Here is a 15,489-nt window from a genome sequence, read left to right as displayed (position 1 = left end):
CGCTAAAAGGGTGTAAATCTCATTGATGGGTAACTGGCAATATAAAACATTATATATATCACTGAGCCCCCAAATTCCTCTTTTAGAAATTTATGTTCACAAAGGCAACTTTTTTTAACAAACTCGTCAATGGAGCAATGTAAATGGCAACAACAAAAATACTGGAAACAACTCTAACGTCCATCAGTGGGGGACTGGGAATAAAGAGACAGTACCACACAGCTGGTAAAAGAATGAAGTAGATTTATGTGCTAATATGAGATGTTCCCCAAGATGCATTCTTTTTTTTTTTTTAATTTATTGTATTTTTGGCTGCGTTGGGTCTTCATTGCTGTGTGCAGGCTCTTCTCTAGTTGCAGTGGGCGGGGGCCACTCTTCATTGCGGTGCACGGGCTTCTCATTGTGGCAGCTTCTCTTGTTGTGGAGCATGGGCTCTAGGCACATGAGCCTCAGCAGCTGTGGCACTCGGGTTCAGTAGTTGTGGCTCGCGGGCTCTAGAGCGCAGGCTCAGCAGTTGTGGTGCACGAGCCGAGTTGCTCTGTGGCACGTGGGATCCTCTGGGACCAGGGCTCAAACCTGTGTCCCCTGCAATGGCAGGTGGGTTCTTAACCACCGCGCCAACAGGGAAGCCCCCCTCAGATGCATTCTTAAGTGACAAAAAGTTCTTAACATGCATAGAGTATATTTGCATTTGTGCAGAAAAAAGATGGGACATACACATGCTTGCGTGTGGATGAAAAAATTCAGGAAGGATACCTAAGAAACTAGTAATAGTGATCACCTCTACAGAGGAGACCTGAGGGAAGAGATGGAAGACACTTATATTTTGCTCACTGCACACCTATGAACTCTGTTTAATTTTTATCACATGCATGTATACTTTTTCAATTGAAAGAAAAACTTAGTTAATAACAAAAATAGCAGCAGCAGCAAACAGTACTGTGGAAGGCATGGAAATGGACTTGAAACACAAAATAGGTTTTTGGTAATGGAAGGGAAGACAGTCTATGTGATACAAACAAGAACTGGGGCAATAAGGCCAGAATATGAAGTGTTTATTTGCGGTAAGAGGAGATATATACAGAAGGGATTGAAGGCTAAGAGAGAGAAATATTGAGTAGGGAAGATTAGGCCAGATTATAGAGGGCCTTGAATGTTAGGCAGAGTAATTTAAACAGGATGAGAAAGGAAAAAGGAAGCCACTGGAGAGGAATAACGTCATCTAAAGTGTTGGAAAGATTATTCTGGCAATGGTAAACAGAACAAGTTAACAAAGAAAGTTGAGAGGTAAGGAGCCATCCTGTAGCTTATGGCAGTAATCCAGGCAGGTGGTGTTTGGTGATGGCCTGAACTAGAACTCGGTGGCAGGAATGGAGAGTAGAGGATAAATATGAGAGACATTTTGAAGGAGACTGTATATGAGGGAATGAACAAGAAGGATTCAATTATTATTATAAAATATCATAACTGATGACCAGAGAATGTTGGTTCCATTTACAAAGACTGAGAATTTATGCGGCTAAACTAATTTTTGAATAACAACAGAAAACAGGAAGAGATATGAAGTCCAAGAGGAAATATCCACCAGGCATTTGGTATCTGAGATGTTGCAGATTTTTAACTGGAACACTCTCATTAGAATTCTGGCTTTGCAGCTCACCATTGCTGTGATCTGAGCCACTTACTGAAATCTTTGAGTCTCAACTTCTTTGTCTGTAAAATGGGGGTAAAGATTTATACAGAATTTATACATCTCTGGAAAAACATATAAAAAATTAGACACTGGTTACCACTGGGCAAAGGAGCTGAGTGGATGGCAGAAAAGTGGGAAATATTTTACTATATAGCCTTTTGTAGCATTTGAATTTTGACACATGAATATATTGGCAAAGAAAGGAAGTGAAGTTTAAAATAAAAGGCGGGCGGTGACATCTATCGTCTGTAAGATTAAACAGCTACTGAGAGTCAAAGCACTTCACAACCTCTGCAAGCTACTATGCTGGAGAGCAACTGAGCTCAGGTAAGAGGACTAGATTGTTAGAGGACGCATGTGCTTATATTAAGGGAAGCCCTCAGAGTGGCAGAGAAGAAATGGAAGAAGGAGCTTAGACTGAATTCAACTCAAAGATTCAACTCTGAGGAAAAGGGGGAGTGAAGAATACAGAGAAGGTACAGTTCAGAGAGTGGGAAGAGTAAGTGAGGACAGATAAGGACCAAAGAAGGGGGAGGCTGACAGTGTCCAATGTATCAAAAGGAAAGATGATAAAGGCAGAAAAAGGCTCTAGATTTAGCATTAAGAAGAACACTGGTGATCTTTTAAGTAACTAAGCAAAGTAATAAGGAAACAGACCTATAAGCAAGTGTGTTAAAGAAAGAGTAGGGAATGAAGATATAAAAGCAGATATAGACACTATTTTTGAAGTTCAAAAGAAAGCTTTTTTACAAAAGAAAAAAAAAGTCATTGCCGTTAGGTAATATTACAGTTTTAATTTATTTATTTAAATATGTAGGCTACTTCCATTTATCCACTTTTTACTGCCTAAATTGTTCTGGCTTGTACTGTTAGTTTGTACTTGGGAATAAAATTATTAACCAAATAGCCCCATAGGTTATGTCCTGTATTTACACATATTCAAAATTATGTCTTATAAAGTGCTCTATGTATAACAGATATTTAACCTTTTGGGATAATCAAGAAGGTTGAGACATGTTACATAAGATGATATTAATAATTTTAAAGAAGAAAAGATTTACCATTTAAAAAATTGAACAAAGTGTTAGAAAATCTATAAAATTATCTACCTTCTCATTTCTGTCACTTTGCACAGTACTGGATACCTAAAATGCTCTCTGTAATTACATACTGGTTTAAAGGTCCATTAATTCAATGTAGTAAGCTTAACGGAGCACATCAAAGTTCCCCAGAAATAGCACATCAGTCATATTTCAACGATGAAATACGGTTCAAGTTTCTGTTTCAAGGATGTTACTTATTACAAAATTGTTCTTACCACGACCACTTTTCAAATGAACAAAAAGGAAAAATCTAACTCTTCAAATGGAGCTCCCTTTCTCACACACCACCATTGTCACTGTCACTGACTATTTGGTCTGAATTTCTCTCTCCAGGCTGGTTTAACTCACTGCTCAACTGAGGCTCTGTCCTGAATTACTGTTTTCTGGGTCAGCTCCTAAATGGGGGCTTCTCCTCTACTCTAGAATGGGACTGGCCACCAGGGATGTGTTCCAGAAAAGCATGGCAAAAAGTTGATAATCTTCAAAATAAAGAAAAATGTCATGTTAAAAGTACTCTGTGAAGGGGATTAAGAGGTACAAACTTTCAGTCATATAATAAGTCACGGCATGTGATGTACAGCATAAGAAACATGGTGAATAATACTGTAGTAACTCTGTATGAGGACAAATGGTTACCAGATTTATTGTGGTGATCATTTCATAATGTATTTAAATATTGAATCACTATGTTATACATCTGAAACTAATATAATATTGTATGCAACCATACTTCAATTAAAAATAAATAAAGTACTCTGCCAGAGACATAATACCTCTAGATTTTCTATGTCTCCATTGTACTAACTACAAAAAGAAAAAGATTATTAAAAGAGCTAATTCTCATGTTTAACTTGTCATTTCTCCTAGGATCAGGTAAGATACAATCAGAAATCTTAGGAGAGATCAAGTCAAAAATAAAATTACACCTTTGAGAATACCCAGAACAAATAATCTTTTGCTGTGTAACAGACAGGTTGCATAAATCAACCTCTTCAGGTAAGACAATAACACCAGAATAGTGTAAACTATTAATACTGATCAACACAAATGGATATTATAGCAAGACATATAAAAAAAATCCAAAGAGAACTACAAACACATGAAAAAATATTTTTGTTCCTATGAAATTATTTGTTTTTGACTACCTTAACAATAATATGCTATACTTGGGCCTTGATTTAGGCCCTTCCTTCCTTCAGGTTTTTAAGACATTCGGAACGAAAGTATTTCCTTTAAACCCGGAATATCTGATTACAGGTGGAAATTATAATACCTACCAACACACCTGTCAAAATAGCAATAGAATGCACACAATTTGCACCTGAAATACCAAAACTCAAAAATCAATCAGCAGTGATAAGACTGGCTGAGAGGAAGAAAGGAAAGAATGAAGAAGGAAAAGGAGGAGAGAGGAAAACCTTGAAGAAAAATAATTACTCTTGGTGACAGAGTAAAATTTAAATTTGAAATCAACAAGCTATTACCTTGTAAAGTTAAATCATTAGAACTGTTTTCTTCTGCTCTATTTCAATATTTTCAAAAATACACCCAAGCTTTGAAAAAATGATTATTTGACCACATCCATTTAATTAAAATCAATATGCTCAGATTTCAGGCACAGTGGGAAAAAATTCTTTGTGGGAGAGACAAATATTTAATAACATGTATTTTCAATTAAAAAGAACTAAAGAAAAAAGCCACAAGAAAGATAAAGATAAATCAGAACAAAAAACTTCAGTAAAGATGTGGTATACTGAAGAAATACTCGTAAGCTGTGAAATCAACAAAACAGTTAACACTTAAGTAACCATTAATGTGATTGTGAAGTTCAATGCAAATATTATTTAAAAAATTTCATACGATAACTGCGTAGTATAAAAAAAGTAACTGGTAATTAAATTTCAGATTATTTTAACAACATACGGGGGAGGAGGGAATGAAGGGGAGTAGAAAAGAGGAGAATTTAAGCCTGCTAAAATTTGCAATATTTCAACCACCATACTTTTCATTCTTAATAGAGATACACAAGTTCTTACATTAATATATAAAATATAGAGGTAGGTAAAGTAAGAATAATGTTTAATTACCATGATAAAATCTTTTTAGTTCACTAGAGAATAAAGGAACAGTGAAAACTTGATCAAAATAAAAAAGTAATGAAACAAAGGAAACAAAAAAGGACACATTGTAAACCGTCTAAAATAAGACTGTTTATAAAAGTACAAAAACTCAGTTATATCAATAAATGTAAATAAGTTACACTATTAAAAAACTCAGATTAAGTCTAAAGAGGTAAATCTAACTATATGCTATTTATAAGAATCAAACCTAAATGACAAAGAAAGGTTGAGGATAACAAAATTGGCAAAGACCTGATAGATATGTGGAAAGAAAAATAAACAAGAGGCAATATTAATATTACATAAAGAACTTGAGGCCAAAACAGCTTTAAATAGGAGAGAGGATTCTTTTACATTAATAAAAGTTCTCTCTGTGGAACAAGATAGCATTAAGATTTTTAAATTAAAATGGTTATATATAAATTGGCATGAGAAGCTAATGAATACCAAAACTTCACAGATCAAAAAGAGAAACTAATTTAAGATATAGTATACTTGAGTAGTATCAATAAGATTTCATACAGTTTTATACTGAAATATATATTAACACATATATATATTATATTTATCTGTATTACTTAATATATATATTACATTATATAGAAAGTACACCGTCTTTTCAAATTCTACGAACTGTTTACAAAAAAATGATCCTACACTGCGCCACAAAGAAACCTTAAAATTAGGAATTAATAACAAAAGGTTAGCAACAACAAAAATTCCATCTGCAAATATAAAAAGCTTATCACGTCAAAAACAGAAACTTCCAGTTATAAGAAAAATAAGTACGAGGGATGTAACGCACAACATGGTGACTGTAGTTAACACTGCTGTATGATATATAGGAAACTTGTTCCAGTAAATCTTAAGAGTTCTCATCATAAGCAAAAAAAATTTTTTTTCTTGTTTTTCTTTTTATCTATATGAGATGATGGATGCTAACTAAACTTAGTGTTAATCATTTCATAATGTTTGTTAAGTCAAACCATTATGCTTAAACTTATGTATGTGATGTATGTCAGTTACATCTTAATAAATGGGATAAAAGAAGAATAAGAAAAAAGGGGATAAAAACATTATTTAAACTAATTCCATGGTCAAAGAGGAAATCAAAACTGTTCTCATGGAAACTAAAGAACAAAATCATTTACAATATAGTCACCCCTCAGTACCCGCAGGGGTTCCAGAATCCCCCACTCCCTGCTGCGGATACCAAAATCTACAGATGCTCAAAGACTACTGGTGTAGTATTTGCATATACATTGCATACGCACATCCTCCCACATACTTTAAATCATCTCTAGATTACTTATAATACCTAACACAATGTAAATGCTATGTAAATAATTGCTGACAGGTGGCAAATTCAAGTTTTGCTTTTTGGGACTTCCTGGAATTTTTTTTAGAATACTTCTTTGAGTCATTGATGGTTGGCTGAATCAGCAGATGTGATACAAAGGGATGATTCTGCAACCAAAAACCATGAAACACCTAGGAATATCTCACAGAATATGAGCAAAATTTGTATGCTGAAAACTAAAGACCACTGATGAGAAATTGAGGAAGATCTAAATAAATGGAGAGATATGCCATGTTCATAGATTAGAAAACTCAATACTATTAAGATGTCAATTCTTTCCAAATTGATCTATAGATGCAAATACCAATCAAAATCCTAGCAGACTTTTTTGTAGAAATTGACAAATTGGTTTGAAATTTTGTATGGAAAGGCAAAGGACCTAGAACATCCAAAATAAATACAAAGGTAGAGGACTCACACTACCTGATGCCAAGACTTACAGAATTCCAAGCTACAGAAATCAAAATTGTGTGCTATTGGCTTAAGAACAGATACACGGACCAAAGGAACAGGACAGAATCCAGAAATAGACCTATATAGATACGGTCAATTCATTTTCAACAAAGATGCTAAGGTAATTCACAGAGAAAGGATAGTCTTTTTAACAAATGGTGCTGGAACACCTGGCTATCCAAACACACCTCCATTCTTACCTTGCACCATATACAATAGTCAATTCAAAATGGATTACATAGAGCTAAATATAAAAGTTAAAACTATAAAACTTCTAGAAGAAAATATACGAGAAAATCTTTGAGACTTTGGGTTAGGTAAAGACTTTCTAGATAGGGGCTTCCCTGGTGGCACAGTGGTTGAGAGTCCACCTGCTGGTACAGGGGACACGCGTTCGTGCCCCGGTCCGGGAAGATCCCACATGCCGCAGAGCGGCTAGGCTCGTGAGCCATGGCCGCTGAGCCTGTGCGTCCCGCAACGGGAGAGGCCACAACAGTGAGAGGCCCGCGTACCGCAAAAAAAAACAAAACAAAAAAACCCCAGAACTTCCTAGATAAAAAACAAAAATACAACCCCAAAAGGAAAAAAAAATTGATAAACTATATTTCATCGAAACAAAAAAACTTCTGTTCTTCAAAAGATACTGTATTCAAGGCACATACTGGCAGAAAATATCTGCAAAATACACATCTGATAAAAGTATTTGTATCTGGAATATATAAGGAGCTCAGTAACAAGAAGAAAACCTGAAAAAAAAAGCAGCATAAAAGATTAGAGCAGGCATTTCACTAAAGAAGAGATCTGGATGACAAGCCTATACGATGCTGGTGGATACCACTACACAACTATTCAAAAGACTAAAATTACAAAGCGATACAATAAAAAGTGCTAGCAAGGATAAAGAACTACAACTCATACATTGCCGCTTAGTATGTAAACTGGTACAGCCATTATAGAAAACAGTTTGGCAGTTTCTTACAAAGTTAAACATACATTTACCACACAACCCAACAATTCTATTCCTAGGTTTTTACCCAAGAAATGTCCTACAAAGATCTGTACAATAAAAGCTTTATTTATAATAGCAAAAACAAAAAACTGGAAACAATTCAAATGTCCATGAAGCTGTCAATGGATAAATAAACTATGGTCCATATACTGGGATACTACTCAGCGGTAAAACAGAACAAACTACTGCTTCATGTAACAACATGGATGAATTATGCTAAGCATTATGTTAAGCAAAAGAAGCCATACCCAAAAGGCTACATATTGTATGCTTCCATTTATAATTTGGAAAGGCAAAATTATAGGGATAGAAATCAGTTCAGTACTAGTCAGGGGTTAGGGGAAAGACTGACTAGAGGGGCCTGAAGGAACTCTGGAGTGATTTGAAAATGTTCTATATCACAATTGTGGTGGTAGTTACACAACTGTATACATCTGTCAAAATCTGAACTGCATATCTAGAACTGTGTACCTAGAAAAGTTTCTGTAAATAAATTATACCACAAAATCTGACTTAAAAAGTGCATTTCAGGGACTTCCTTGGTGGCGCGGTGGTTAAGAATCCTCCTGCCAATGCAGGAGACATGGGTTCAAGCCCTGGCTGGGAAGATCCCATATGCCGCAGAGCAACTAAGCCCGTGCGCCACAACTACTGAGCCTGCGCTCTAGAGCCCGCGAGCCACAACTACTGAGCCCATGTGCTGCAACTACTGAAGCCCACGCGCCTAGAGCCCATGCTCCGCAACAAGAGAAGCCACCGCAATGAGAAGCCCCCACACTGCAACGAAGAGTAGCCCCCGCTCACCGCAACTAGAGAAAGTCCACACACAGCAACGAAGACCCAACACAGCCAAAAAATAAATAATTTATTTTTTTTTAAAAAGTGCATTTCAAATTAATGGCAATGGGAACACTGAAAGTTGTAATTTATGGAATGTGGCCAACCTGCACTAAGAGGAAAATTAATAGCCTTAAGTGCTTTCATTATTAAACAGAAGAATAAAAATAAATGTACCAACCACTTGAAAGGCACAAGAAAGCCATGCTTCTGGCAAGAAAAGGGGAACATAAACACAATAGTAAGAATAAAATAAAGACAAAATTTTAAACACGGAGATACTAAAAATTATAAAGGTTCTTTATACTGATACTCATGAATCTGCAAAATAAATTAAATGGAAAACAAATTATCAAAACTGATTCAAGAGGTAGAAACCTTTGATAGGGCAATAACCATGTAAGTAATTAGAAATATTCTCAAAACTCTATCCCTGGAAGAAGTTCCAGGTTCAGATGGACTTATGGCACTTTTAAAGATATACCCTCAGAAGACAGAAAATTCTTATGTCATAGCTCTTAACCATTTCAGAGCATGGCAAGGGCAACTATTTACACTGCATTTACATTTTATTTATAACTACTTACATAATATTTACATTGTATTAGGTATTGTAAGTAATCTAAAGACGATTTAAAGTATATAGGAGGATATACATAGGTTATATGCAAAAACTACTATTTTATACAAGGAACTTGAGCATCTGAGGATTTTGGTATTCAGCAGGGGGTACTGGAACCAAGCCCCCAAAGATGTCAAGGGACAACTGTATATCAATTAAAGGAAAAAAACATGCAATCACATGAATGAGTCTCATCAGTATAATGTTGAGCAAAAGAAGTAAAAACAAACAAAACTACACAATATTTTTAGGGAGGCATATATATAGATGGTAAAACTATAAAGAGCAAAGAAATGATTATCACAAAGGTCAGAACAGTGGTTTCCATTGGGTGGGTATTAAGGCTCTGATCAGGGAGAACGATGTGAGAGAAGGAAGCAGGGTTCTGTGATTTTGCAGTGTTCTCTTTCTAGCTGGATGGTGGTTACATGGGTTTTGATTTACAATTATTATTTAAACTATTAAATATACATTGTACATGCTTCTTTGTATGTGTGATTTATCTCAAAATAAGGAAAGAAATGAGATAGAATAATACAGTGCTCTCACTTGGTTTGGTTCCCTAAAATGACCGAGCACATTCTCTTCTGGGATAATATGTTTAGTAGAAAAAAACACAAGAGGACAGAGCTCTCTTAATTCTTAATTAAGTCCTCTTAAGAAGCTCTCTTAAGCATATTAAGTCTCTCTGAACCCTAATTTGCTCATCTATTAAGTGCAAATACTAATTACTGTCCTTATGTCTTGGGGTATTTGTGACTATCAATCATAATATACCAAAACATGTTTAGAAAATTGCAAACAAACAAAAAAACACAGCAGCTCAGTTTTCATAATCTGAAATTCAAAGGTTTTTGTTACACTGTAGCTGTGATCATACCAAGAGATAATAAAGTCCATGAAAGTAAGATTTATTTCTGACAATTTTCCATTTCACTTTAAGCAGCATTTTTTTAAAAGTGGTGCATCTGTCATCAGTAATGGGTAAACAAATAGGGTTCCACTTTGAGAAAAAATAAATATAAAACATTAATTTAACCTAGGAAATGCTACAAAAGATGTCACATGAAAAGTCTAGAGATTGAAATCTGTTCTTGTATTTACAAAAGAAAACTTAAGAGTCTTTTCCTCTGTGTGAAAAGGAGAAATACAGTTCGCTAAGTTACCCATCCAGTACCTTTCTCTAATAAATACAGTCAGCACCAAAACTGTTCTCCCTAAATTGAGTAAAGGAGACAAGAATAAAATAAACAATTTAACTGGGCTTCTCAATTAGCCTTGGTGCTGCCATGGGACAATTAAAAAGAAACAGAGAGGCAAGTCTAATTCACTAAAACAAACCTAAACATTAAAGGATGTAAATTTTTCAATAAGTAATATCTTTGAATGGTGACAGAGCATAACTAGACTTATCATGGTGATCATTTTGAAATGTATAGAAAAAGATTACTATGTTGTGTAACAGGAACTAACACAGTGTTGCAGCTCAGTTATACTTCAAAAGCAAGCACACAAACAAACATACAAACAAACTCATAGAAAAAGAGATCAGATTTGTGGTTACCAGAGGCACAGGGTAGTTGGATGAAAGCAGCCAAAAGGCACAAACTTCCAGTTATAAGATAAATAAGTACCAGGAATGTAATGTATAGCATGATAAATATAATTAACACCGTTGTTAGGTTATGTATGAAAGTTGTTAAGAAAGTAAATCCTAAGAGTTCTTATCACACAAAAAAATGTTTTTTAAATTCTTTAATTTTGTATCTATGAGATGACGGATGTTCACTAAACTTATTGTGTAATAATTTCATGATGTAAGACGAATCATTACACTGTATAACTAAAACTTATACAATGCTCTGTCAATTTTATCTCAATAAAACTGGAAAAAAAACGGAAAAAAAGGAAGAAGTTTTATATATTTACTTTGCCACTTCTAACTTCTGCCACCAATATCAACAATGCTCTTAGAAATTTTTTAGATTGAAACACTTAGGAAAAGACAAAGATAATACTGGGTTGGCCAAAAAGTGCCTTTGGTTTGTAAGTAAAACTAAAAGACACCTTTTTCATTTCCACCAAAAACTTTACTGAACAACTTATTCACCCTTTTGTGCCACTACCTTCTGTCATTTTTTAGGCAACTTCATAATTCCATCTTTCCAAAACTTTTTATCTTTTTGAGCAAAGAACTGTTCCAGGTGCCTTTTACAGTCTTCCAGGAAATTGAAATTTTTTCCATTAAGAGAATTTTGTAAAGACCAAAATAAATGGAAATCCGAAGGTGCATTGTCTGGTGAATATGGCAGATGAATCAGAACTTCCCAGCCAAGCTGTAACAGTTTTCGCCTGGTCATCAAAGAAACATTCTGTCTTACATTATCCTGATGAAAGATTAGTCTACTGACTAATTCTAGACACTTTTCGTCGAGTGCTACTTTCAGTTGGCCTAATTGGGAGTAGTACTTGTTGCAATTAATCCTTTGGTTTTCCGGAAGGTGCTCATAATAGAGGACTCCCTTCCAATCCCACCATATACACAACATCACCTTCTTTGGATGAAGACAGGCCTTTGGTGTGGTTGGCGGTGGTTCATTTCGCTTGCCCCACGATCTCTGCCGTTCTACATTATTGTACAGTATCCACTTTTCATCGCCTGTCACAATTTTTTTTTTAACATCTTTATTGTAGTGTAATTGCTTTACAATGTTCTGTTAGTTTCTGCTGTATAACAAAGTGAAATCAGCTATACGTATACACAATTTAATAACGGAACGTTTTTGTTACGTTTAAGTAGAGAATCGCATGTGGAAATATAACTTATGTGGAACCCAAACATCAAAGCGATTAACATAACCAAGCTGGTGTAAATGATTTTCAATGCTTGACTGGATATTCTGAGTATGTCAGCTATCTTCTGTGGGGTATAATGTTAATTGTTCTCAATTAATATCTCGATTTGATGGCTATCAACTTCAACTGGGGTATCCAACCGTGGAGCAACGTCCAGCGAGAAATATCCAGCACAAAACCTCACAAACCACTTTTGACACGTTCAGTTACTGACAGCACCTTCTCCATACACTGCACAAATCTTTTTTTGCGTTTTTACCTTTCTTGAAATAATAAAGCATAATAGGTCAAAAATGTTGCTTTTTTCTTCCATCTTCAATATTAAAATGGCTACACAAAAATTCACCAATTTTGATAAGTCTTGTATTAAATGTACGCTGATATGACAGCTGTCGCATACAATCTAACAAAAGTGTTTCGAATGAAGTTAAAGACAACTAAGTGCCACTAGAGCCTAGCTTACAGAAAAAACCAAACAAACCTTTTGGCCAACCCAATATAAAAATGTAAAGCAAAACAATATGCTCTATTATAATGCTATATTATTTTTCTATATAAAATATTAATGTTCAAAGCTCTGCATACCTGAATGTTCTCCCTACTCCAAGTATGTGGTGTTTTACTGGCAAGTAATTTCAGATCTTGAATAGCAAGTCTCTTTACTGCTTTCCTGGGGTCATTCTTCAAATACTGCAATAGAAGCTGAATCTACAAAGGAAATAAGTCACTCCATGAATGATACTGTCACTGAAATTATCATTAGGGATGCAGTGTAAGTTAGTGAAAGTTACATTTGAGACAGGGCTCATTTCAAATTACAGCCCCGTCATTTATTCGCTATGTGCCCATGTTTGGACCTCTTTCTCCTCTTGTATAGAAATATACTATCATTTAACTTGCAAGGTTCCAGCACAAGACCTGGCCTCAAACACTCAATTCTTCCCTTTTTTTTCCCCGCCAACTCCATACTCTGCCACGTACCCCCACCTCCCCCTCATTTCTCTCAAGGCTCCTAAGAATTAGCACTATGAACAGAGGAAAACAGCAAGCAAAAGGAAATGAAACCTCTGATCTTTATCAAAGATAAGTTATCAAAACTTATGGGTTACTTACTTTTTATCGTATACTTAATATGCAAGTTTATTGAAAAGGCAGTTAAAGAAAATTGACATTACCTGCTTAGGCGTATCAACCAAAGATGAAGCTGCAAGCAGAGTAAAGGTGTGCAAAGAAACAATCACCATTTTGTTGGAAGGATAGGATGTGACTAGCTGTTGTAAGAGCTCACGAGCACTGGATGCCAATATTGCATCATGGTGCATGTGCTGCAGGATAGGGATCAATTTCAGCTTCAAGTCGACTGGTGTGGCTAGACCTAGATACAGAAAGAATGCTTAGAGATTTCTGATCATCATCCTGGATAATAGTTCACAGTTAAAAGGTCTGATTCAATTAGCAAAATGACCATTTAGAAACAAATAGTATATTGGTATTATGGTTATAACATTAAAGATAATTATATACTAGAGCTAATCAACAAGTTCAATAGTTTTTTTTCAAAAGTATGTATCTTAACATTAAGTTGTGGGTGCTTATTAAACTACATGCTGATAGTAGAAAATACCCTTACAAGGCACAGTAGAAAGCAGTCATATTTGCTGCCTGTTTCTTCCCAAAGGATACTAAAAGATATACACATACATGTATACATATACACACGTATATGTACAAACCCAATGGCGATTATTTGATTATATTTACAATTTTAATTATTTCCTTCAATTCTAAGTCAAGATCAGGATGTGAACAGACTGTGTATGGAGCAGTTCTGAAACTCTCTGAACTTTGTGTAGCAATGCCTTTCTTTACAGCATACAAAGCTGGAACTCCATGAGGATTCATTCCAAAGCATCTTTTCCTGTCAACATTGGAGCTACACGGGGCTTTGGGACAGCCTGGAGGGGTGGGATGGGGAGAGTGGGAGGGAGGGAGACGCAAGAGGGAAGACATATGGGAACATATGTATATGTATGGCTGATTCACTTTGTTATAAAGCAGAGACTAACACACCATTGTAAAGCAATTATACCCCAATAAAGATGATAAAAAAAAAAAAACATTGGCGCTACATAAACAAAAGTCTTTTCTTCTACAGCACGGCTTTGAGGTGACAGTGAACAAAAAACTGTCAATCATAATGTACCACACGTATGTCAAAAGCTAATTTATCTCTGCTGATCACTGGTTTTGCCACTGTGAAGTAACTGTTAGTGTGAATACATAAATATCATTTCAACATCCAACAGTGGCTTACATCAACTAAGTCCCTTACTATTTGACCTCTCTTTGAGTTTAGCCAAAGCAGAGAGTCCCAGGAGATGGGAGGGAGAAGAATGAGGTCAGAGCATTTACTCCCTGGTTTTCTCTCTGCAGAATCATATCAGGCTTATGTTATTACTGTTTTGATCCTTAAGGTACTGAATGCATTTGAATGACCAGTCTATCTTTGAAACTCTTTCTCAATAGCTTCTGATTTTTCACACTCTTCCTGGTTTTTGTCCTTTCTCAATCTCTTTGTATTCTCCTCTTTATCCACACTTTAATTTCTGGTATTCCTTGGGCTTGGTACTATATTATCTTCTTACCCTATGTACTTTCCCTGAGTGAGCTTATATAAACCCATGGCTTCTATTACCAGCCATATGCTTTTAAAGACTGCCTCCCCCTCGCTTCCCTGCTCCCTGAACTTCAGATATGTATATCCCATTACCTCTGGTCATCTCCAATGGGATGTCTCAGATGTATTTTATACTTAACACAGCCCAAAGAGAACTTCTGCTCTTTGCTACGAAATTGCCCCTCCAACTTTTCCCATTTCAGGATATGACAACTCCATCATTACAGCTCCTCAGAACTTGGAGTCTTTCTTGATTCCCTTATTTCTCTCACACCCACATCCAAATTTATCAACAGATCTTGTTGGTTGCTATCTTCAAAATATAACTCAAATCTGGCTGTCTTTCCACCTTCATTGCTATCACATTGGTCCATTTCCACCACCATCTCTTGACTGGACCCTTCCAACAGTGTCCTAAGTATTGTCTCTACTTAGGCTTTTCCCCATGGCAGATTCCTGTCGCATATCCCCCCCTTCTCCTCTGCAAGTCTATTCTCAATCCAGCAGTCAGAGGGACTCTTTGTGTTTACAGACATTTTTACTGAAGGCTTAGGGAGACTCAAGATTTTACTTTGCAGAAACACAAGCAGCTTAAAATTTAATTTAAGGATACTTTATTCCTAAAACTTGCTCACCACTTCTATATCTTGAGCTCCAACCTTCCGCCACCTTGCCCTCATTCCTACCCCTGTGTTTTTCTCCCTGTCTCTCTTTCTATCTCCTAATCCCTGTTCATTTACTTCCATTTTAAATTTATTT

General features: G+C 35.7%; 1 protein-coding gene across 1 annotated transcript in view; it reads right to left on the bottom strand.

Moving 5' to 3' along the window:
* The window catches only part of INTS7 (integrator complex subunit 7), a 96,752-nt gene that overhangs the window by 55,838 nt on the left and 25,425 nt on the right, over positions 1-15,489 (bottom strand). Inside the window, exons 6-7 of the mRNA XM_024751099.1 lie at positions 13,229-13,428; positions 12,639-12,761 (exon numbers count right to left, since the gene is read on the bottom strand). Coding sequence (XP_024606867.1) covers positions 12,639-12,761; positions 13,229-13,428 — 323 coding nt within the window. The remainder of the gene's footprint in view (positions 1-12,638; positions 12,762-13,228; positions 13,429-15,489) is intronic.

This window comes from Neophocaena asiaeorientalis, unplaced genomic scaffold, assembly GCF_003031525.2.
Source record: "Neophocaena asiaeorientalis asiaeorientalis breed wild unplaced genomic scaffold, Neophocaena_asiaeorientalis_V1.1 scaffold67, whole genome shotgun sequence".
In the NCBI taxonomy this organism is placed as follows: Eukaryota; Metazoa; Chordata; class Mammalia; order Artiodactyla; family Phocoenidae; genus Neophocaena; species Neophocaena asiaeorientalis.
Note: the sequence above shows the minus strand (reverse complement) of the source record. Positions and strands in the feature narration are given on the sequence as shown.